This window comes from Crinia signifera, chromosome 2 (genome assembly GCF_055691185.1).
Source record: "Crinia signifera chromosome 2, ASM5569118v1, whole genome shotgun sequence".
NCBI lineage: Eukaryota > Metazoa > Chordata > Amphibia > Anura > Myobatrachidae > Crinia > Crinia signifera.
This window is the reverse complement of record NC_139218.1, coordinates 60871553-60895835: the sequence shown is the minus strand read 5'-3', so window position 1 is coordinate 60895835 and position 24283 is coordinate 60871553. Positions and strand designations below refer to the sequence as shown.

Sequence of the window (24283 nt, the reverse complement as noted above, 5' to 3'; positions counted from 1 at the left end):
TTTGTCCATCTAAGAAGGATTTTGTCAAAAAGAGTGAACTAGAATAAGGCCCAATGTGTGCAGAGAAGGCTGGTGGGGCGTGAGATTCTGGTTGCACAGATTCACTAATTTAAGGAATATTTGCTATCATCGAGCCCCCGTTTTCTACATTTTACAGCTAATGTAACAGGTGGCGGACATTAGTTTTTTGGGGTATGGGTCATTAGCTTGACCCATATTAGGTAAACATACATTGGGACAACCACTGGAGGTCGATGTGGCTAAGGTTGGAAGGTTGACACAAGCATTAGGTCGACAATGGCAAGGTCACCAGTCAAAAGGTTGACATGAGATTTGCAGGGTTTTTTTTGGCCTAATGTCGACATACCGTGTCCCCTCACATGGCTCGCTGCACTCGTCATGCTTTGTGCACCCAGGACACAGTATTCTATTTTCCCTACACGCCCTAGTGCAGGGCTGGGCAATTGCGGCCCTCCAGATGTTGAGGAACTACACATCCCAGGATGCTTTGCATTAGTTTTGCTATGTGGCCATGCTGAAACTGATGCAAGGCATGCTGGGATGTGTAGTTCCTCAACATCTGGAGGGCCGCAATTGCCCAGCCCTGCCCTAGTGGATGGTAGGGCATGAAATACCACCTGCCGGCACATGTCGGCTCAAAAAAAATCTTTGTGCATGTACTACTATGCAATCCCGGTACAGTGTTAGAAATCCATTGGTAACCGGCATATGTCCTTATTCCTTTTAATGTAAGCAGTGATGAATTGCTGATCAGTTTAATAGAAATACAGAAAATGAAACAGTGTCTGTGTCACGTAGTGTGACATAAATGTGTGGTGACTGAAAGTACAAAGATTGCAATGTCAGAGGCATGGTGCGTCCATAACTATACAGCAGTGATAAGCGATCAGGAGCATGCAGTGAGCTGGTTTTTCCATCAGATTACTGCAGAGAAAATGTGCAGCATTCAGCGCGGTCACACACATGCCTTACGGGAGCAGGGGTTTCCAGCACGGAAGACTCCATATTTGCTTTTGGAGGGGGGGATATAGTACAAGATGTGGCTATTAAATAACAAGACTGTACTTGTAATAAGTAAACCATACTGTGAGAGTTAACAAGGAGTGGGGGAACATTGACCTTGGAATATCTTAAAATGGTTTTGCAATTATCACCCCTCTCCCACAGATAGTTTTCTGTCACACAGCACTCAAAGAAGTTGTGTTTTTCCATGTGACGCAAAAGTAAAGCAATATGTTAACTTTTAAAAAAATGTTGTGAAATTGAATAAAACCCCCTAAAACCTTATCCAGTCATCCTTATAGTTGAAGTAACTCTGTTGCCACCTGCCACCTGACAATGTTCAGATAAGGCTCGGTAGAAGTGCTAAACCACCCGGCAGATGCCCTACAAGCATTATGATACAGGTAGCTATCCATAAGAAGCTGCACAAGTGGTAACTATTGTGAGACTGCTCTGGCTTCACTGTGACTGGTAGTGACTTGCTATTGGAAATCTAACCTGCCAGTCACCAAGGCAGTCCCAGTGGGTGGTGTTCCCTCCCTCCGGGACGCCTCTCTGTGGGCTGCTGAGTGGGAGCCCATAAAATCTGGGGATTTTGCATGCGCAGGACCTACGTTGTTACTGCGCACGCGCCAGTCCCAGTGCCTGTCATCCTTGAGCCTGTTGCTGAAGCAGCCCATAGAAGCTGGCCGCATGCGCAGTACAAAGGTTTGTATTGCGCATGCACCAGCCCTGTCCCTGTGGAGGGGACATGGAGTAGCGGCAGCAGGGGGGGATGTGCCTGCATTGTGGCCAGTGGCAGCTCCCCTCCTGCCATAAGGTATGAGCCACCACTGGTTGTCACACAGCAGAACTGGAGACCTGCCAATTCACTGTGGGTAAGCATGCTCCAAGCATAAGCTTCAACAGCTAGTCTGCTACTTTCTGTGTTTGTGCATGTGTGAGAAAGAGGTGTAGTTTCTCTCTCTGCTAGCAGATGGCAGTGTTTCGGAGACTCACGGACACTAGACATATATATATATATATATAATATATATACCATACCCTCCAACATCTGGAGGGCAGAAATCGGTACACATTTGTGAAGTGGGCGTGGCCGTTTGTAAAGTAGGTGTGGCCACCGTTAAAGTGGGCGTGGCCACATACCAGGGACACGTTTTATCAATAAAATTGCAGCCAGGTACCTCAGCAGCACCTGAATATGAGAAAGCCATGTTGATCTGCATCATGGCTGAATCGGCAGGAGCTGCTGAGTTTGTGCAGCACAGATGGCCAGAGCCTGGTTGCAGGAGACCAGCAAGTACTCTGCCTCTGCAGCCCACAGCACAGCTGAGCTCAGTCAAGCGCTGCGGATGAAGTTATTTTGTGCTCTGCCAGTGACGCTGTATAAGCAGCAGCTACTGGCAGCCACATTCCAAAGAGCTCTGCCTTGATCCTCCCGGCAGCTCTGTCCCTGCTTGTTATCTGCAGACGGATGACAGCAGACAGGAGCCTGGACAACACTGCAGGGCCAGAGTGAGTTAAGAAGGAGGTACAAGTGATATGGGGAGGCAGGAAGGAGGTGGAAGTCCTAGCCTGTGGCTTGCCAGTGGCAGACGAGCAGGGGAGGGACTCGGGAGGAAGGAGGTGGGAGGCAGGCTGTGCAGCACCTACATCTTGCAGCCAAAACCCCTGGCAACAAGCATGTAAATGTAACCCCTAGCAAAGTAACACAATACCCTCACTGATGACTGCTGAGGCGGCGTCTGAAGTTCCCAGCACCTTCACCCTATGTATGCGTGCGTGTGAGCAGGGGGTGGCAGATCCGCTGAGTCCCCCCCCCGCAGAGCACCTTGGGAGATGTAGTCTGCAGTCACTCCCCTGCTCTGCTCACGCTGCTGGAAGAGCAGCCATCGGCAAAGGAATTGAAAACTACAACTCCCAGGGACTGAGGAGCAGGATACAAAAAAATCGGTAAATTCGGTACAGTTAGATTTAGCCGGTACAGACCATTAAAAAACAGTACTGTACCAGCTAAATCGGTACAGTTGGAGGGTCTGTATATGCGTGTGTGTGTGTGTGTATAATACACACCATATTTGTTCTGCCTTTTTTTAAGAGGGGCACCATACTCCGCCTTGGTTACGGGCGACTGGCATGAACTCACACCTCTGTTTAATAAACATAACATGTTTCAAAAAAGGAATTCCAAAGGAATATTGCAAACACATTCACATCTGTTACTGCACTCATCTTTCTCATAGCACTGCATCTGTAATCTTATTGGCAGTACTCATCGTAGACTTTGTAACTCTTCACAGGAGCTGGCCCCCGGTGTAATGGAGACACAGTCTTTGGAGCGGCAAATCCAAAGCGTGGAACGCAACATTACGTTCCTAAAAAATGAACAACTGGAACTGTTGCAGGATCTTCACCTAGAGATTTTACGGCTGCAGAAACGTTGTACAGGTGAGCTTTCATTTGTTTTATTACCTCAACAGCCTGTTTCATTTCCCATTGTACACTGTGTTTTTTTATTTTGAGTATCATGTATGGAGAATAATTGATGGAATTAGAGAAAGTGTCATATAAGTACTGTATTGCAGTGTGGGTCTCTCTCCATTATTTAACAAACTGCAAATTTGTAGTTGATCAAAGCTGATTGATTGCTAAAACTGGGTATACACCTTTGCGATAACTTGGTTGATCAGGTTAAATTATCCCGTCATCCAATGTGTATTAAGCTTAACAGCCAATATTGGGCTGATCAGCTGATATTGGGTGATCAGAAATGCCGCCGATTGTATAACCAACATTTCTCTTAAAGACCATGGCATGATAAATAATGCCACTGGTTCTATTGGGCTAATTTTAAAGGCCCTCATACATTTGTCTGACTTGTCTTAAGGGCAAGTCGGACCCGATTTACCTTGAGATCCCTTGGCAGCTCCCCGGGAGTGCTCACATCAGACTTGATGTGCCATTTTGTACATGTGATGAATTGCATGCGATTTATCGCATATAAAACTGTTTCCGGGTAGCTGCGGGTTAGTGAAATGCGATACTATGCCGGTAAAGATGGCACATATGATTTATCTTATGTGCAGCACTTCCGACCTGTGACCCGATATGCACGGGACCGTGCATCGGGTCATAGTTGATGTCAAACACAGGCAATTTGGCTCAATTTCTAGGCCCGATCCGTAGGCAAAATTGTGCCAAATCGCACTAGTGTATGGGGGCCTTTAAAGTATATCAACTGCAATATTCTATCTACTTATTGAGAGTTCCACACTTACCTACAGTTGGGGGGATCCGTTATTTAATTCCGAGGAGGACAAGCAGAGACCTGAGCCACCTTGACAGGTTTAAAAATGGTCCTCCCTGCCACCACCATTAAATATTTTGATGTCCATTTTCATAGTATTGGGCAGCACAGATGGTTTAGTGGTTAGCATTACTGCCTCACAGCACTGAGGTCATGGGTTTGATTCCCGCCATGGCCCTAACTGCGCGGAGTTTGTATATTCTCCCTGTATTTGCGTGGGTTTCCTCCGGGTACTCCGGTTTCCTCCCACAATCCAAAAATATTCTGGTAGGTTAATTGGCTCCCAACAAATTAACCCTAGAATGTGTACATGTGTTAGGGAATATAGATTGTAAGCTCCACTGGGGCAGGGACTGATGTGAATGTTCAAATATTCTCTGTAAAGCGCTGCGTAATATGTGTGCATTATATAGGAAACTGCTAATAAATAAATAATACATTTCTTTTCTCCCCCTTAAAAGAACATTCTGCCATTCAATTACAATCCACCATATTTAAGATCTGCAGTGAGGGTGATGGTGGCATCTGACCCACTCGCCACCCGTTTGCCCTATTCTATGTCAGGGTTGCCTACCCTCCCGGAATGGCCAGGAGGGTCCCGAAAATCGGTTCCCCCTCCCGGTCCCCCGGAAAGGTGGGCAAACCTCCCGGTTTCTGGGGGACCCCTGATCGCGGCTAAAACTCCAACGCCGCACCATTTAAATAACCTTACCCGATATGCTTATCTCCGATGAGGGTACGGGGGCTAAAGTGTCATAATCGCGTCATTTTAGCCCCGCCCCCTCCACGGAGATGTGCAAAACAGATTATTTTCAAGCATGGGGCGGGGCTTAATGACGTCATGTTCAAGCCCCGCCCCCACGAACTCCTGCTGAATGTCTCCTCTCTGGGCTTCTCCCGGAGAGGAGATTTAAAAAGTCGGCAACCCTGTTCTATGTTCTGGGGTCCTCTGACGGCGAGGATTCCCCGGAATATATTGGTGACCCTCGCTGTTTTGACAGCTACACTCGCCGTTTCCACCTCGCTGAAAAAAAAACCAGCAAGGTGGAAACGGCGAGTCCAGGGGGGTCAGTTGAATACTGACCTGCAAACTATAAGCACTGCTCGCCGTCACAGCTCGCCATAGGGCATTGAATATAGCCCTATGGGGTAAATGTACTAAAATTTTAGTTGTCTCAGGTAGTTAAAAGAGTGGTTAAAAGAGTGGTGGTGTGGACAGTAAAGAAGTTGCAAGAAATCAGCTTCTAAAGGCCCATACACACTGGGCGACTTTGAGCTGAAAGCCGCTCAAAACAGAGTCAGAAACAAATATTAAGTTAAATAAATTGTGTTTATATCTCATCCTAAGGATCAGTTATGTCATGGTGGATAGGATTCCCTTCTGTTGTCGTCGTCACCCCCCCCCCCCCCCCCGCCCCGCTGACGGCGCCGGGCAGGGGGAAAGCCGCTCAGTGTGTATGCACTGAGCGGCTTTCCCCCCAGCATTGACAGCGGTCATCGCTGTCCATACGTGGTGGGCATAATCGCCCAGTGTGTATGGACCTTTACTCTCATTTTGTGGGAATGTACTTGATAAATGCTACCTCAGCGCTAATTGACTGCTGTGGGCAATTTCTCCACTTCCTCATTTCTCCATTCTTTTCACTTCTTGATTCATCTGGCTTTCTTGGAATAATGATCCTGAAATTGATGCAGCTATTACCCAAAGAGCTAGAAATGTTGCTTTGCCAATGGAGATTTTGACACTTTGACAGAGGTACTTGAAAATCATTTACCTATCAGTGGGAGATCTTTCATGTGCAGCGCTTACCATTATATTGCTGCAAAAGCTCTGAAAAAGGGGTTAAATATCTTGTATAGTTCATTGTATCAAGACTATACAGTATATGGAATATATTTTATAGCTCTGGGTGAGCTGAACTCTATTATAACAATCAGTGTTTAAGACAATTTTAATGGCCATGAAAAAGACGATCAAAGGGCCTAAGGGCCGCTCATGCACATCATGCTGAAAATATCGAACCGTACTCCCAGCAGTTGCATCGTGATTGTCAGGAAGCTAGCGTTTAGAGGTGGAAACATTTCTCAGACGTGCCAAGGCGTTTTGGATGGTTCTCTGACGTCAATGATGACCAATTCAAGCCTGGTGCTTTAGCAGATTAGTGGAAGCCTTATACTTACTCAGATGGAAAAACTCTTCGATGTTTCGTTTTTGTGAATGGATTTGTAAATGCATCAGTGCGATATTTGGGATCTATTCGTTATTTTGCTATTTTTTCCCGGAACTAGGCCAATGTAATGGCATGCCTCTTTAATGCTCCAAATGCAAATCGGACCTGACTTCTCATGGTATTTTTAGACCAAGAAGTGTTTGACTTTTTCCAGACCAACCGGAATTCGCTGTATAGTGTAACAGTTGCAAGCGAGGATGTAACAGGATCTGTGTGAGAAAGTCTCACACAAAACAGCTCCATAAAGATTAGACATACTGTAAATAGAGCTGGGTTTTTTGGGGATAAGTTATATTCGGAAATGATGTAAATCAATAACAATTACATAATAACAGCACATTTGCAACAAATAAAAATATTTTAATTATTTCTCATTTTGAAAATAAAAAATATATTTTGATCTTTTAAAATATGTCACGTACCGTACATGTCATTTTTGCCAGTTTTCCCTGCCAAATGCATCTTATTTGCATCACTATGTGAATCAGATGCAAGCAGCTTCTGTTGATGATATGCATCTTATATTCTATATATAATGGCGACTGTATTTGCATACAAAATGTTAAAACGGTGTTTTCCAGCCAAACAATGTAACATAGGGCCTTATTCTAGTTCACTCTTTCTGACAAAATCCTTCTTAGAGGGACAAAACCATGTGCACTGCAGGGGGGGCAGATGTTACTTGTGCAGAGAGAATTAGATTTGGGTGGGGTTTTACTTCAAAGTGAGATCTATATTGCAGTGTAAAAATAAAGCAGCCAGTATTTACCCTGCACAGAAACAAAATAACTCACCCAAATCTAATTCTCTCTGCACATTTTACATCCCTCCCCCCCCCCCCCCCCCCCCGCAGTGCGCATGGTTTTGTCCATCTAAGAAGGATTTTGCCAGGAGTGAACTAGAATAAGGCCCATAATTAGGTATACAGATACAGTTGCAATCACAAACAGAATATAGGCATGCCACATATCATTGTATGCGACTGTATCTGCATACCAAAATGATGGACCTAATTCAGACCTGATTGCACAGCTGCCAAATATCAATAGACTGTACCTGCGTACAGTCCATCCTGCGATACAGTCCTGCTACTTTTTTGATTGCTGGCCGGACGCCAGGTGAAATCCAGCATTTGTGAGTGGTAAACAGACGTTTATTTGTGAATGGCTGGGAAAACGCAGGATTGCCCAGACAGTTAAGGGAAAGGCAATTGACATCAGCTCTGACCCCTATCAGCCTGTTTCTGTCGCAGCCGCCGTGTAAGTCCTGGGCTACAAGCAGACTGCACACATTGGAAAAATCATTCAATGTTTAGCGGCTTGCGAATGGATTTGTAGCTAATCGACTATCCAGTCAATTTTTGTAAGCCCTGCTAAGCAATTCACAGCCTTGGACAGGGCAGGATTTCACTGTGCCAGGACGGCGTATACGTGATTGCAGGGCTCTGGAAATTAGCAGCTGTGCGATCAGGTCTGAATTAAGACGCTATGTTATCATACAGTGCAGATTAGATATTGGGCCTGATTCACACCTGATCTCATGGCTGCTAATTTTTCAGGTATACGCCGCCCACCAAAGTGAAATATATAAAATGGGAAGTAAAACACATCCAGGAAATTACAGACCCGTAAGTCTGACAATAATAGTGGGTAATGTGCTGGAGGGTAATGTAAGTGATAGCATTCAGGAGTACTTGACCTACTCGGGAGGCAGGAACGCATGTGATATAACGCAGGCTGTCCTTTTCCATGTGATATATTGCGTGTGTTCCCACCAAGTGCTGCCGGGGGCTGTCCAATCCTACAGTATGCGCAGCACTTGCGATCTGGGGGCACCGATTCCATGCGTACGGGACCGTGCATCAAAGTGTAGCTGATTGAAAACACTTGCGATTTCCCTGATTTCATCCGAATACTCGGCCAATGCCTCAGAATCGGGTGACACCGGACAAAATCACAGTAGTGTATGGCCACCTTAAGAGGGGATATGGTTAATATATAAGAATACATAAAGGGTCAATACAGTGATCTGATTACCAGAAGGACTGTACACAGGACACGCGGTCACCCCCTAAGGTTAGAGGAGAGGAAGTTTCTCACCCAGCGCAGGAAGGGATTCTTTACAGTAAGGGCAGTTATGGTATTGAATACTCTGCCAGATATGGTTGTGATGCCAGATTTAATTGATTCATTTAAAAATGGGTTAGACAATTTTTGGTACTTGTTTCATAGCACGGCGCCAGCAATTTTAATTGTATCCATCGGGTCCGAAAAAATCGGGTCGATCGCATCGCATGCAACCAAATCGCATGCGATGCGATCGACCCGATTTTTACATTGGAACCAATGTAAAATGGTCCCTGAGACCCGATTTTACATTGGGCCCAATGTTAAATGCCCCCCAGACCCCAATTTTCATTGTATACCCACCCTGATGGGTCAAATGCCCCCCCATTGCTAACGCCACCCCACGATGAACGCCAACCCGAAGCGTGGCGAGTGCAGCGAGCCCGCAAGGGGCGGCGGTACGCATCCTCCGACCTTTTCATACCCCCACTATCCACGACGGCGTCGAGTTGATTGTATATAGTGTGGCGAGCGCAGCGAGCCACCGAGCCCAAAGCGTGGCGAGCGCAGCGAGCCCCGCGAGGGGACGTGCATTACTTCACAGGTATTACGCGTCCGCTCGCCACGCTTCGGGCTCTGTGGATTGGTGGCTCGCTGCGCTCGCCACACTATATAAAGTCGACTCCAATCGCTGTTTAATCGCCGACAGCTGGGTTCCCGACAGCCACAGGCTATTCTCCCTCATGGGGGTCCACGACCGCAAGGGGCTTTGTTGCGCTCGCCATGCTGTCTGAGTCCGGCCAGTCGGGATCCCGACTGTCAGAACCATATACCACACCCGTGCAAGCCTGCAAATTGCTTAGCATGGCTTGTGAACATATCGCAGGCCTGCAATCCACCATCAAATGATTTTTGCACTGTGTGCAGTTTGTGCGTAGCCCAGGACCTATTGGGAGGTTGCGATACAGACAGGCTGTTTGGGGCCGGGGATGAGGTCACACGGCTTCCCCTAAAATACCTGGGCACACCTGTGTTGTTTCCTGACACTCCCAATAAATGGATGGTTACCACCCACAAACGCCGGCTTCCTGTCAATCAACTGCGATATGGCCAGCCTTTAGAAAAAGTAGCAGGCTTTTATCACAGAATTGCCTCGCACATAATCAACAATCCCCCGGCCTGCGAATTCGCAGCCGTGCATTCAGATCCGAATTAGGCCCAAAGAGCGGGGCATTACTGTGTAAGGCATAATAGACCTGATTCAGACCTGATCGCTGTTGTGTCGCTGCCCAGTTAGAGTTAAATCCCACCCAATAATTGCATATCTCAAGGAGGGACAAAATGCTCTGTTCCTGGGCTTCCTTGCCAGTGGCAGTTGTAGAGGCAGGGATGTGGCACAGTCCAAAATTCAAATAGGGGAGCTGCATCAGCTGAAGTGAGTCCTGACTGGGGATGTTTGGCAGTGCTTGGGGTGGCAGTTGGTGTGGCTCCCCTATTTGTAATATGGACTGCGCTACAGCCCCACCACTACAACTGTCACTAGCAAGGAGTCCATGTACAGAGCATTGTGTCCCTCTGGAATGGGTCATGTTGAGAGGTATGTAATTGTGTGGAGCAATACTGTGCGGGCATTACTATGCCGGGCAAAATGTGTGGGCATAATGTGCGGGGCAATACTTTTTGGGGCATCATTTTTGGGTCATTGGTATGTGGGACATTGGGCCTAATTCAACATGGATTGCTAATTTGAGAAGTTGCAGATGACTGTAAGAAAATAGGCGCTGCCCAGACGAAAAAATATCCCGCCAATGCAAGTCTGCAAACTATTCACCCACAGATCTATAGGCAATTTCTGAACTCTGAAGCTTCACAGAGTGATGATGTCACAGAGCAATAATGTCACATGGCATTACTGATCTCACAGTCTGTGCTGTTTGGCTTGGTGCTCATTTCTCTCTGGCTTGGTGATCATTGCTCAAGTTCATTGTCAAGATGGGTTGCGGCCTCAGTAAATGTTGTGGTGACGATGATGATGTGTACAGCGCTACACCTGCGAGAGCTCAGAATGCCGATGTCTGCAATAACGACGGCGAGTTCTCCAATGAAGATCAGGGATACATCTTATGGAAGCTAATTTCCTCACGGCCAGCATCCTGCAGAAGGCACAAGCTCCATAGGTTTAAACCTGTACTGACCCCCATATATGAGGAGGAGGAGCCGGAGGCGTCTGATGTGGAACGCGATAACAGTGGAGGAGATAGTGTTGGCCCAGGGAGTGGCACCTGGCACCGGGCATGCAGAACGGGACTATTATGACCCTGATTCTATAGATATCACTAACAATCTATGTACAGTGTAACCAATGTACAATAAACCCCTGTAAAATTACAGAACGTGCGTGTGCGTGTGTGTGTGTGAAACAACTCTGGCGCAAGCACTGCTGGGGCACACCTACACACATCCGGCAAGTGTTGCTAATTTGCATACGCCAGCAATTGTGCTGATTTTGTTAACGTGTTTTACAGTTGCAAAATTTTATTCAGAGACTCTGGGCGGTATTCAATGTGAATACCTGCGAGGTGCAGCGAATCCTTTTTAGGATTCGCTGCACATTCGCCACGTTCCGGAGCCTCGCCGGCTCCGGTATTCAACGAGTCAGGGGCTCGCTGCCCCAGACCGGCGAATATGAGCTCCTGCGGCCAACGCCTCAGGGAGCCTGAGGACGGTGGCAGGCAGAGAGATGGAAGTCTCTCTGCCTGCCCCAGAGCGTATGTGGGGGGGAGGTGGGCTCCCCGGGTGCCAGGCAGCACAGGCTGCCCCCCGGGGATGCCAGCAGGGGACCGCGTATATTCACTACACCCGATCGTAATGATCGGGTGCAGTGAATATATGAATATGTAATGAGCGGCCAATGCTAATAACTATATAATTTATACATCAGTGTTCATTACCTTGATCAGTAGCTTTACATTATGTGCAGGGCGCTCCTCAATAACTTATTACACTTATGGTGCCCATACACTAGTAAGATTTATCTTCAGATCTGGCTGGTTGGAACAAAAACATGGTAATGGATGAGTGACAGTTTGTCAGTTTTCCAGCATTTCCAAGCAAATGGTCAACTGTCATTTGCTCTCATCCATTACCAGGTTTTTGTTCCAACCAGCCAGATCTGAAGATAAATCTGCATGTGCAGTGCCAGATTAAGGTCTAAATGGGCCTGGAGCTGAAAATTATCAAGGGCTTATTACGTGCAATTATAGGGGTTGTGGCCAGCACCTAATGTGGGGGGTGTGACCAGTGTTATGGTTGGGTGGTCTGCTCATGGGTGTGTCTCTATTTGTGTAAATACTTTCAACTAATTATATATATATATATATATATATACAACACAATAGTGCCTTCAGCGCCCTTAGTTAGTAATGTCCATACCATACAATATAATACACAGTGATAATAAAATAGTAAAAAAATAATTAGATACAATTCATAGGTGGTTCTTTTGAAGAAATTTTTCTTTTATTTTTCAATAAAGCGTGATCAATACAGGGTATTGATCACGCTTTATTGAAAAATAAAAGAAAAATTTCTTCAAAAGAACCACCTATGAATTGTATCTAATTATTTTTTTACTATTTTATTATCACTGTGTATTATATTGTATGGTATGGACATTACTAACTAAGGGCGCTGAAGGCACTATTGTGTTGTGTATTGTAGGTATTTTCAGTCCCAGCTAGTAGGGGTCTGAGTGTCAACAGCGACCGATTTTATAAATCAAAATTACAAAAATAAATAGCGCAATTTCAGAGATTTTGGGTTGTGATATATATATATATATATATATATATATAAACACAGATAGGCGAACCGGCACTCAAGATTCCAATTGGCAACTGCCCCGGGTGCCAACAATAGGAGTAGACAAATAGAAGATAGAGACGTGTCACTCCAGGGGACTTTGAACAAACATTTTTATATATCAATAAGGCATGTTACATGAATATAAGTCGATGTTTCATTACCATTAGGTATCTTTTTCCAGGCAACATGTAACAGCAAAAACAGCCAAATATATGCCCGCACGGCGGCGGGACCACATATAAATACTTACAAGCAGTCTCCATGTGATCCGGCCGGCAGCCGAGTGAAGCGTGCATTCCCCCTCCCATCTGAGACGGGGCGCACGCTGCTGACGTCACTCCCCGCCTGCTGCATAGCAACGCAGCCGGCTGGAGTGCGTCCTCGGCAACCAGCCCGGACCCCACAAGCCGGGACCATGAATGACCTAATAAGATGCAAAATATAATGCAAAATACATCAAACTAAACAGATGAGTGCCATAAAGATGTGGCACGGGGCACATACTGAGATATACAGTGTGAGGGGAAATATATATGTGTGCGGCATCATCCACAAAGAACTGCTAAATGCAGAGAGGCAGAACAACAATGTATAGTTGAGAAACAACAGGGAATCACGACACATAAACATAAGATGTCATAAGAATAAGTTCCAGTTGAGGCGGTCATTTAATCCATTAGGTTTTACAGTTTGGAGTTTGTAAATCCATTTCGACTCTAATTTTAAGAGCAGACCATCACGATCGCCACCGCGAGATAACACTGGTACATGGTCGATTAAGATGAATTTGATGTCAGATACAAGATGTCCTGCCTCCACACAAGGGCCCTTATTCTGATCGGTGCGGCCGGAGCCGATTATGCGGCCAGGACCGTGCGTGCGAAACCCCGCCTTCCATACGGCTCGCCAACTCCGTCCGTATGCGGTAAGAAGCTGGCCGAACGGACCGCACGTGTATTTTACACGGAATACGCCTCCTCCATCTAAGGGAACCTCCCCCATCATTCGATGGTCGCAGACCATCGAATGCAGGACCGAGTGCTCCACCAGCTCCCGCAACCTCAGACCACACGGACATTTTTCCGTGCATAAGCAGGGATCTGGGCGGGCAGCTGACATCCGGCGATGTCATATGTCCGCCCCCTACACGTGCGTCACGACTGCATTACCATACGTACGCCCAGCGTTTTCATGGGCACTCCCATGAAACGCGGGGCGTATGCATATGGTAATGAGCCCAAATAGCCCTTCACGCCCCTCTCCACCCCCTGTTCGGAGTGTTCACATATCATGCGGGATTCGGCCGTACGCCCCGCTCGCACATGCGCAGAGACGCCTCTGCACATGCGCAGACACAAAACATCGGCGGCCCGAACGCACGCGGATATATCCGCACCGATCAGAATAAGGGCCAATGTCTGGCCACTGGTTGGTCAGATTTCCTTGTTGTGATAGCACTGTTGATGGCAGAACAGTGTAGCGCCATCCGTTCTCTGATAGTCCTGATGGTCTTGCCGACATAAAACAGTCGACACGGGCAGAAGAGTAAATAAACCACATGAGTGGTAAGGCAGGTTAGGACATGGCGAATAGGAAATGTGTGGTCAGAATGTGGGTGTTGGAAAGATTTACAGACGACCATGTTGCGACATGTGGTGCACTTGAGGCATCTGTGGCAGCCAGGCTGCTTCTGCAAGAAGTGAGGTTTGGCAGCAGTGTCGAATCCAGTGATATCGGCATGCATCACTTGATCTTTAATATTTCGGCCGCGCGTGTAACAAGCCATGGGACGAATGGTTTGAAAACATGGCAGAGACTTATCGAACTTGAAAATTGGCCACAAAGCTGTGGTGGCTCTTTGGACCACCGGGTGGCAGCAGTGGCGTCCTTCTTAAGGAAGAACAACATCTGTAGAGAAAGATCTCTACACATGTTACATCTGCCTCACCTGTAGTGCACATGGTTTTGCCCATTTTCCAAACAAATCAGTCCTACAAAATGGGCCTATTTGAAACATAGAATTTGAAACATAGAATTTGACGGCAGATAAGAACCACTTGGCCCATCTAGTCTGCCCCTTTTTTTAAACATGTTACCTCAAACCATATTTGATCCTTATTTTTTTGTAAGGATATCAATATGCTTATCCCAAGCATGTTTAAATTGTACTACTGTATTTGCGTCTACCACCTCTGATGGTAGGCTATTCCACTTATCTACTACTCTTTCTGTGAAAAAATTCTTCCTCACATTTCCCCTGAATCTTCCTCGCTCTAGTTTCAGTGCACGTCCTCGTGTTCTGTTGCTCCTCTTTCTGTGAAGAATGTCTCCCACCTGTACCTTGTTAAAACCCTTGATATATTTATTTATATATTCAATATAAAACACTTCTACTTGCATATAAAGCTATTAACCATACTGCACCAGCATATATCTCTGCACTTATCACAAAATATCTTCCATCTCGACCACTCCGCTCTGCACAAGATTTGCGTCTCTCATCTGAGCGGATCACTAGCTCCCATTCACTATTACAGGACTTTCATCGGGCTGCTCCCATCCTATGGAATGCCCTTTCACGCACAATAAGACTCTCCGCTAGCCTCCAAACTTTCAAGCGTTCCCTGAAAACTCACCTCTTCAGGCAAGCCTATCATATTTAAGTTCTACACGCATAACCCTCTGAGGCACTTATGTATTATATAGCTTCCCTTCTGGACTTGTAACTTGTTGGGACTGCTATGCTATTACTGATGCCTGTCCTTGTGTTTCCCTCCTATATACCTAATAGATTGTAAGCTTGCAGCAGGGCCCTCTAACCTCCAAGTCTGTCTGTTACCCAGTTTGTTTTATCACTGTCTACTATTGTAAAGCGCAACGGAATCTGCTGCGCTATATAAGAAACTGCAAATAAATAAATAAATAATATTTGAAAGTTTCTATCATGTCCCCCCTTTCCCTTCTCTGCTCTAAAGTATACATATTAAGATCTTTTAGTCTTTCCTGGTACGTTTTGTGATGTAGGCCATGCACCATTTTAGTTGCTCTTCTTTGTACAGTCTCTAATGTATTTATATCCTTCTGGAGATATGGCCTCCAGAACTGAACACAATACTCTAGGTGAGGTCGTACCAATGACCTATACAGTGGCATTATTACTTCTTTCTTTCTACTGCTGATACCTCTCCCTATGCAACCAAGCATCTGACTTGCCTTCTTCATTGCTTTGTTACATTGCCTACCTGCTTTTAAGTCCCCTGAAATAGTGACACCTAGATCCCTCTCTTCCTCAGTAGTTTCCATTATAGTGCCATTTATACTATATTGAGTCTTTGGATTTCTGAGACCCAAGTGCATGATTTTGCATTTTTTTTGCATTAAACTGTAGTTGCCATTCTCTTGACCATTTCTCTAATCTACCTAGATCCTCAATCATTTGTTTTACCCCTCCTGGTGTGTCTACCCGGTTGCATACCTTTGTGTCATCTGCAAAAATGCACATTTTACCCTCAATTCCATTTGCAATATCACCAAAAAAGATATTAAAAAGCACCGGTCCAAGTACAGATCCCTGCGGTACTCCACTTGTAACTTTTCCCTCCTTTGACTGTACTCCGTTTACTACAACTCTCTGTTTTCTGTCCTGCAACCACGCTCTAATCCATTCAACTATCTTAGAATCCAATCCCAAGCTTTCAAGTTTATTTAACAGTCTGCGATGCGGGACAGTGTCAAAAGCTTTACCAAAGTCTAGATAAGCTACATCTACAGCCCCACCTTGATCTATTACTTTAGTCACCCAGTCAAAAAAGTCAATAAGATTTGTTTGACATGATCTTCCCCCAGTAAACCCATGCTGTTTTGGATCCTGTAAATTGCTGGTTTTGGATGAGAATTTTTTGGATGGGAATCCCAGGATTGAGCATTTTTCAATCCCGAATCCCGGGATTGAAAAAATGTCCCGGGATTGGCTTCCCTACTTACAAGGCATGGTTTTGCCTTGTAAGTGATTGCCCCTTTAAAAAAAAAGTTCTGAATTTGGACAGCATTCAACACAACTGCTGAACCTGGGTTTCATTAAATCTTGCCCAATTTCCACAAAAGTAGGTGAAAATTGTAATTCTCATCCACTATTGTAGAAGATTAGATTTGACGCCATTCATCGTGAAGGTAACAAAGAAGATATCTCAGATAAATACCACTTACTTTTCACTCTGACCTGGTGTCCCCATATACTAGTATGGGAATCTAAGAAGAAGACCCCCATGCCGCTAAGAATTGGGGTAAGTACGGAGGCAGGACAGAGTTTCTGAGACAAAGAGTGGGCGGGGGCTGGAGGGGGTGTTGTAAAGCGGGACTGAGCAGCAAAGACTGATAGGAGAGGACAGATCAGGGATGGTGCAGCAAAGAGGGAGCAAACCTCAGTGGTAGGGGGGTACAGACTGAGGTAACATGGGTTAAGGGTGTATATACTAAAGGTGATTTTGATTGATTGATAAAAATCAATGTTTTACTTCCAAATGTGCGTTTCAGTCCCTGGAACTTAATATTGATTGAGAATAATCTGCATCGATTCTCATAAATTTTAAATCGCTTTTTTCTAAGGTACATTGTTAAATAATTTATTAATTAGCTTTGTTAGATATCTATTGTATGTGTCTTAAAGTTAACTTTTTACAATACATCTTAAGGTCCAAACACATTAACGGCCAATTTCTCTTAAGGGCCCCTTACACTTGTGAGATTTTGTGAGATTTGACCCAATTCAGGTGGATTGAGTCAGTTTATCTGACAAAATCTGATGCGCCTGTCTGACCAAATCTTATGTGCCTGATGTGTAGGACACAATCCACAATCCTGTGCCACTGGGTATAACCAAGAGATTGATCCTCCTGCACATAGGATAAATCTCAAGTCAATCAGGTCCAATTTGTTGAACAATAAGTTGAACAAGTGTAAGGGGGCCTTTATTCCCTGACCCCCCCGGCACTTCCAATCCACCGATGAGTGGTCAGCAGTGATTAGCGATCCTTCGGTTTCAAAACATGAAACAAAGTGTGGGAACTATCTCAGTCACTCTTGCACATATTTAGTGCCCATTACATATCATGTCCCCAGTAGTGCCAGTTACATATCATGTCCCCAGTAGTGCTTATAGCAAAAAAAAAAAAAGTACATTCTGGAAACTATGGTTTTTAGAATAATTTGGATAACAAATATTTGGATAAGGGAAACTCAGCCTGTATTTACCAATTTGCCAATCCTGATTGCTTTAGGTTGAGATCATAGAATCAGGTTATTTAATTTCCCAGCTTTCCAGATGGATCACCGTCAGACAGTGGCGGATTCAGGGGGGGGGGCACCCGGGCACGTGCCCCCCTGTCATTAATTTTGTAGCTGAGGACCAGGGCTTTCCAACGAGCCCAGCCCCGTGTCTCTAGCCTCCCGGGAACCGGAGATATCGCCTGGCAAAGCTGTAACGTTTTTTTCCCCATAGGATAATATGGGACCCGTCAATTCCGACCCCCCCACCCGGTTCCGGCGGCTGCCAGTTCACCCCCTGGCATCGCAGAAGCTTGTGGTTGATCTCATTCAATTCCAAATCGCTGGGCCTTCAATATGATACCAGGCTGGTCCATATCGGTCAATCGGTTTCAGAGATATTGCATGTAAACCAATTTTTTTTATTTTTGAAATGTAATTTCATGGCTGTTCATGTTCTTTGAGGGCAGATTACTCTGGAACCAAACGTTCCAGATTCACTGGACCAAAATCATTCAAAGCCCACTCAAAAGTTCTTCAATATGATATTTGTCTCATGTAAATGGGTCAGTTGGTTCCGAAGATATAGCCGGTTAAATTAGATAACTGATTAAAGGGGGGAAGGGGTGGTTTTCTCTCCCCCTCACACCAGAAAATGCAGGGACTAGGCTGGTGTAAAAGGGGCCAACCTGGGAATGCATTTTCTGGTGTGAAAGGGGTATTTTTTCAAATAGCCGGGACCTGCAGTGCTCTGAATACAGCCAGGCTCTGCCACTGTCAGTGGCTATCACTTCTGCCTGGCGGCAGCTGTCCCCGTTTACCGCGAGCAGGGCCGTTTTTAGAGGCGGACAAGCCGTGCAGCAGCCCGGGGCGCCGCACGGCTTGTCCGCCTCTGTTTAACAGCCGGGGCGCCCTGCAGCTCCCGCAACGCCGCGGCCGCCGCAGCCTCCTCCCCGGCGTCCAGCCGTCCACACACAATGACAACAAGCAGAGGGAGGGGAGGGGAACGCATCGTGCGTCTCTCCTTCCCCCTCGCTCACAGTCACTGGGCTGTCAGCCTATCAGATCTCGCGGGCTGGCAGCCAATAAGGAGCCAGCCCGTGGGGTATGAATGGCTGATGGGCGACGGCTCAGAACAAGTACACGCTGACGCTACACAGTGAAGGGGAAGGAAAGAAGTGCGATGCGCTCCGCTCCCCTCCCCAAGGAAGCAGCAGCAGAGGCAGAGGCGATGGCACAGGGGGAGACACAGACACAGTGAGTTTGGCACTGTGGGGGCATATATCTATGGCACTGTGGGGGCATATTTGAGACTGTGGGGGCATATTTGGCAGTGTGGGGGCATATATCTGTGGCACTGTGGGGGCATATGTTTGGCACTGTGGGGGCATAAGTGTGGCACTGTGGGGGCATATGTGGCGCTGAGGGGGCATATGTGGCACTGTGGGGAGATATGTGGCGCTGTGGGGGCATATGTGGCGCTGTGGGGGCATATCTGGCACAGTGGGGGCATATATCTGTGGCACTGTGGGGGCATATGTGTGGCACTGTGGGGGTATATATTTTTGGCGCTGTGGGGGCATATCTGGCACTGTGGGGGCATATTTGGCACTGAGGGCATATGTGTGGCACTGTGGGGGCATAGCTGTCACTGTGGGGGCATATATGTGTGGCGCTGTGGGGGCATAAATGGCACTGTGGGGGCATATTTGGCACTGAGGGCATATGTGTGGCACTGTGGGGGCATAGCTGTCACTGTGGGGGCATATATGTGTGGCGCTGTGGGGGTATATCTGGCACTGTGGGGGCATATTTGGCACTGAGGGCATATGTGTGGCACTGTGGGGGCATAGCTGTCACTGTGGGGGCATATATGTGTGGCGCTGTGGGGGCATATCTGGCACTGTGGGGGCATATTTGGCACTGAGGGCATATGTGTGGCACTGTGGGGGCATAGCTGTCACTGTGGGGGCATATATGTGTGGCGCTGTGGGGGCATATCTGGCACTGTGGGGGCATATTTGGCACTGAGGGCATATGTGTGGCACTGTGGGGGCATAGCTGTCACTGTGGGGGCATATATGTGTGGCGCTGTGGGGGCATATCTGGCACTGTGGGGGCATATTTGGCACTGAGGGCATATGTGTGGCACTGTGGGGGCATAGCTGTCACTGTGGGGGCATATATGTGTGGCGCTGTGGGGGCATATCTGGCACTGTGGGGGCATATTTGGCACTGAGGGCATATGTGTGGCACTGTGGGGGCATAGCTGTCACTGTGGGGGCATATATGTGTGGCGCTGTGGGGGCATATCTGGCACTGTGGGGGCATATTTGGCACTGAGGGCATATGTGTGGCACTGTGGGGGCATAGCTGTCACTGTGGGGGCATATATGTGTGGCGCTGTGGGGGCATATCTGGCACTGTGGGGGCATATTTGGCACTGAGGGCATATGTGTGGCACTGTGGGGGCATAGCTGTCACTGTGGGGGCATATATGTGTGGCGCTGTGGGGGCATATCTGGCACTGTGGGGGCATATTTGGCACTGAGGGCATATGTGTGGCACTGTGGGGGCATAGCTGTCACTGTGGGGGCATATATGTGTGGCGCTGTGGGGGCATATCTGGCACTGTGGGGGCATATTTGGCACTGAGGGCATATGTGTGGCACTGTGGGGGCATAGCTGTCACTGTGGGGGCATATATGTGTGGCGCTGTGGGGGCATATCTGGCACTGTGGGGGCATATTTGGCACTGAGGGCATATGTGTGGCACTGTGGGGGCATAGCTGTCACTGTGGGGGCATATATGTGTGGCGCTGTGGGGGCATATCTGGCACTGTGGGGGCATATTAGTAAACGGCATCAGTTGTGTGTCAGCGGCGCGTGTGGCATAATTTGTAATAGCCATTACGGTGTGGGGTCTAATGGGCATCACGGTGTGCGACATAATGTGTAATTGTCATCACGGTGTGTGCGACATAATGTGTAATTGTCATCACGGTGTGTGGCGTAATGTGTAATTGTCATCACGGATAAATAGTGTATAATGATTTAAGTAGCCTGTCATTGTTTGGCCTTGATCTGTGAGGTGTACTAAGTCCCTGTGTGGCCTTTAGCCGGCCAACTTAAGTGCGGGAGGACAATGACAATTCCTGCGGTAACCAATGTCTGGTCATGCAGGATGCAAATGTGTGATGTAAGGTAATTGTTTTCCTGCTAGACCACGCCTTTATATTAAGCCACACCCTTTTTAAATTAAGCCACACCCCCTATTTCGGCGCGCGCCTCCGGCGCGCGCAATTTCTTCAGTACCATGTAATTTATTTGGTTGGGGGGGGAGGGGGCGCATTTTTTTTCTTCGCCCTGGGAGCTAAATTGTCTAGAAACGGCCCTGACCGCGAGCATGTATTCCCCCTTGGCAATGAGCATGTAATCCCACATGGCAACAAGCATGGAACCTCCGGCAATAAGCATGGAACCCTTGGCAATGAGCATGTAGATAAGCAACACTTATGTAGCATAATTTTTAATAGGCATTATGGTGTTTGGCATAATACATAATGGACATAATAGCGTGTAATTTAACGTGTAATGGACATTATGGTGTAAATGTTTAATGCGTGCCTTTGGCGCACAATGTCCCTGTTTATAAAGCGTATTGTGAATTTTGGCTTAATCTGTGTGGCATTATGTGAATTCTGGCTCAATCCGTGTGGCATTATGTGAATTTTGGCTCATTCCATTTGGCATCATGTGTAAGGGGCAAGTATAATGGGGTCTAGTATTTTGTTGCATAATGTGTAGAAGTTGTATATGGTGTTGTACACTACACTCAAGGACATGCCCCCTGTTAAGTGGCCACACCCCTTTTCTGGAGCGCGCCTTCGGCGCGCGCACAATTACATCCTTCACATTTGTCGCAATGGTGGGCCTGCGTACTTTAACTGCCAGGGACGATTTTTAGTCCCATTCCCACCCTCTCTCTGCCACTCTCTTAGCATGTACACTGGCACCACTAACACTGCCCCTCCCCCACCTAAATTCTCTTTTATCATGGTGCCCCCCCTGTCATTTTATCCTGGATCCGCCCCTGCCGTCAGATGTTCAGAAAGGTAAAGCATTTACTTACTATTACATGGATGCTACTGGAGATAGATGTTATTCTTGACTTGAATAAAACAGCGCTGATATTTACACTGCTTTGAATATGACTTGTATAGTTGTGGTGAGGCGGTACGGTGCCTTATATATGAATAAGGCAACACTCAGCTGGAGTTCTTTGATGTTTTCTTTGCTTCTAGAGAGATGTGTTACTCTACTGTATACAAAAAGAACAAAGCCTGGTATACTGTGAAACTTATTATTTCCAGTCCCGGAAAGTCCAGAAAAGGGATAAGCCAAAGCTCTAGGACCATAGCAATATGAACGGTTATCGTGATCTAGATGACAAATGGCACATTATTGCGCACAGATCATGCACAAATGTGAATAAATGCATATTTGCAAGCATCCGTCCTATATGTGCATCTCTGTGAAATACATTTTACTCATTATGAATTGACTGCACACAGCTATAAAGAGAAAAATATGTTTCAATTGGGAACAAGTACAGCACCATTATAGTGAAAGGGTTAAACCTTAGCACAGTGGCACTGCAGTGGTCCCTTATCTTTTGTGGTCAAGTGGAGGCAGTAAAGCTTCGGAACTAGTCAGCCAGTATGTACAGTCACTGTGGGAGGGGACTTGTAATGGTGTCGGGCAGGAGGAGTGCAGCCTTGGGGTCCTAACTGGTAGAGTGTCATACTAGAACTCTGGGAGACCCAGCTGCCCCACCCAGAACACTGATGCCCCAGGTTCTAAGGTGCCAAACTACAGAAGGGATCTGAGGCATCTTCACTCTTGCAAGTGGACCTGGGGAGGAACACCGTCTTCCACTGAATACAATGCTAAATGTGTGAAAAACTCCCGGCTAGTTGGCTGCATGAATAAGCCTGGATTGGTTAAAAGGACAAGATTACTATCTGTATGCAGGAGTGGATTGGGAATTAAATCCAGCCAGGGAAATATCTTGAAGCAGCCCGGGTCAGGGGGGGGTGGTGGTGGTGGTAATACCACTTACCCCGCTTCGTCGAGTGCGCCCACCGCCACGCTGCGGCCACTCAACATTCATGGGTGGGTGTTCTGGTGCGCGGTGACATCACCCACGATCAAAGATCTGGCCACCTCTGGAGTCTACAGTACAACAACCGTGGGAGGAGCTTTGTGTGGCCGTGCATGTGCAGCAGCTCTCCAGTGGCCATCTTTAAACCGGTCAAAGCCGTGGCCATATTTCGTTTGGGCAGGAGTAGGACGTTGCGGCCACTAACCATTGTCCGCCAGGGGGGAAAGCGGCAGCCCAGCCAGGGGGAAAGTGGCCAGGTCTGGACCGGGACACTGGAAATGGCCCGGTTTCCCGCCGGGCCAATCCACCCCTGTCTGTATGTAGTAATTGTATTTATCTTGGATAAATGATGACCCCCAGCTTCGGGAGGTATGGGATATTAAGCAACTCTTATTTTTCCAAATTTTCCTGGAGCTAAAAGCCCCAACCCACACAATGCAATTTGCCCAAATGGATCAATCAAAATCACGAAATAGTTATGCCGGGTGCAATGTGTGTATACTACCTGTATATTTCCAGCACAGTCTTGATTTATCTGCATGAACCATGCCTGACTCCTATCCCTCAGTTAAATGGCATTAGAGATTACAACTACTGTATATGTTTTTGAAGCTTGCTTTATGTAGGTGATGAAGAGGTTGCTGCCTACGGTTCAACAATACAAATGTGTGTTCTTGCTACAATTACTGCATTGCAGACTCCTAATAGAAATACAGCACCTAGAGGCCTTATGGTTCACTGCAAATAGTGAAACATTTCACTTGACTAATGTAAGACTTCAGCTGGCTAAGCCAGGCCTTAAATAATTCAATTTGCTGTTCCTTAGATGTACTGTAAAGTAGTCAGACTGAAGCAGGGACGTACTGTAGCAGGGAGTTATATTAACATAATCAGGCTTACATTATAATGCGAACAAATATATTGCTTCAAACAAAGCAAATCTACAATTTTATCACTGGGAAAATACGTTAAGGTTGGTATTTGGCTTTTTATTTTATCTTCACTCCTGGGAATTGCCCATCTTTCCGGGAGGGGGACCCAGTTTTCGGGAGCCTCCTGGCCATTCCGGGAGGGTAGCCAAGCCTGCTCCTGTGCGGTTTCACTTTGTAGATCACATGCAGAGCACATAGAAGAAAGCATGCATTTGGGAATACCCCCCAACTTTTGTAATATGCGAGTCGGGGGAGTTACCTAGCGAACATGAGCGTGGCCTAAAAAAAAATCACGTCACTCCCGCGAGGTCACGTCCATATTTTTGCCACTTTGAGCTGCTTTGCCATGCCCCGAGCCCCTCTGTCTCCGGCAATAGAGACTGTGTACATGCGCTCAGTGTCTATATACCACTGCTCTATTCAGCGGAGCCGCA

At 46.8% G+C, this 24283-nt stretch overlaps 1 protein-coding gene across 1 annotated transcript in view; it reads left to right on the top strand.

Moving 5' to 3' along the window:
* The window catches only part of CCDC92B (coiled-coil domain containing 92B), a 68061-nt gene that overhangs the window by 6120 nt on the left and 37658 nt on the right, over positions 1-24283 (top strand). Inside the window, exon 2 of the mRNA XM_083172236.1 lies at positions 3324-3471. Within this exon, the coding sequence (XP_083028362.1) occupies positions 3342-3471 (130 nt within the window). The 5' untranslated portion in view covers positions 3324-3341. The remainder of the gene's footprint in view (positions 1-3323; positions 3472-24283) is intronic.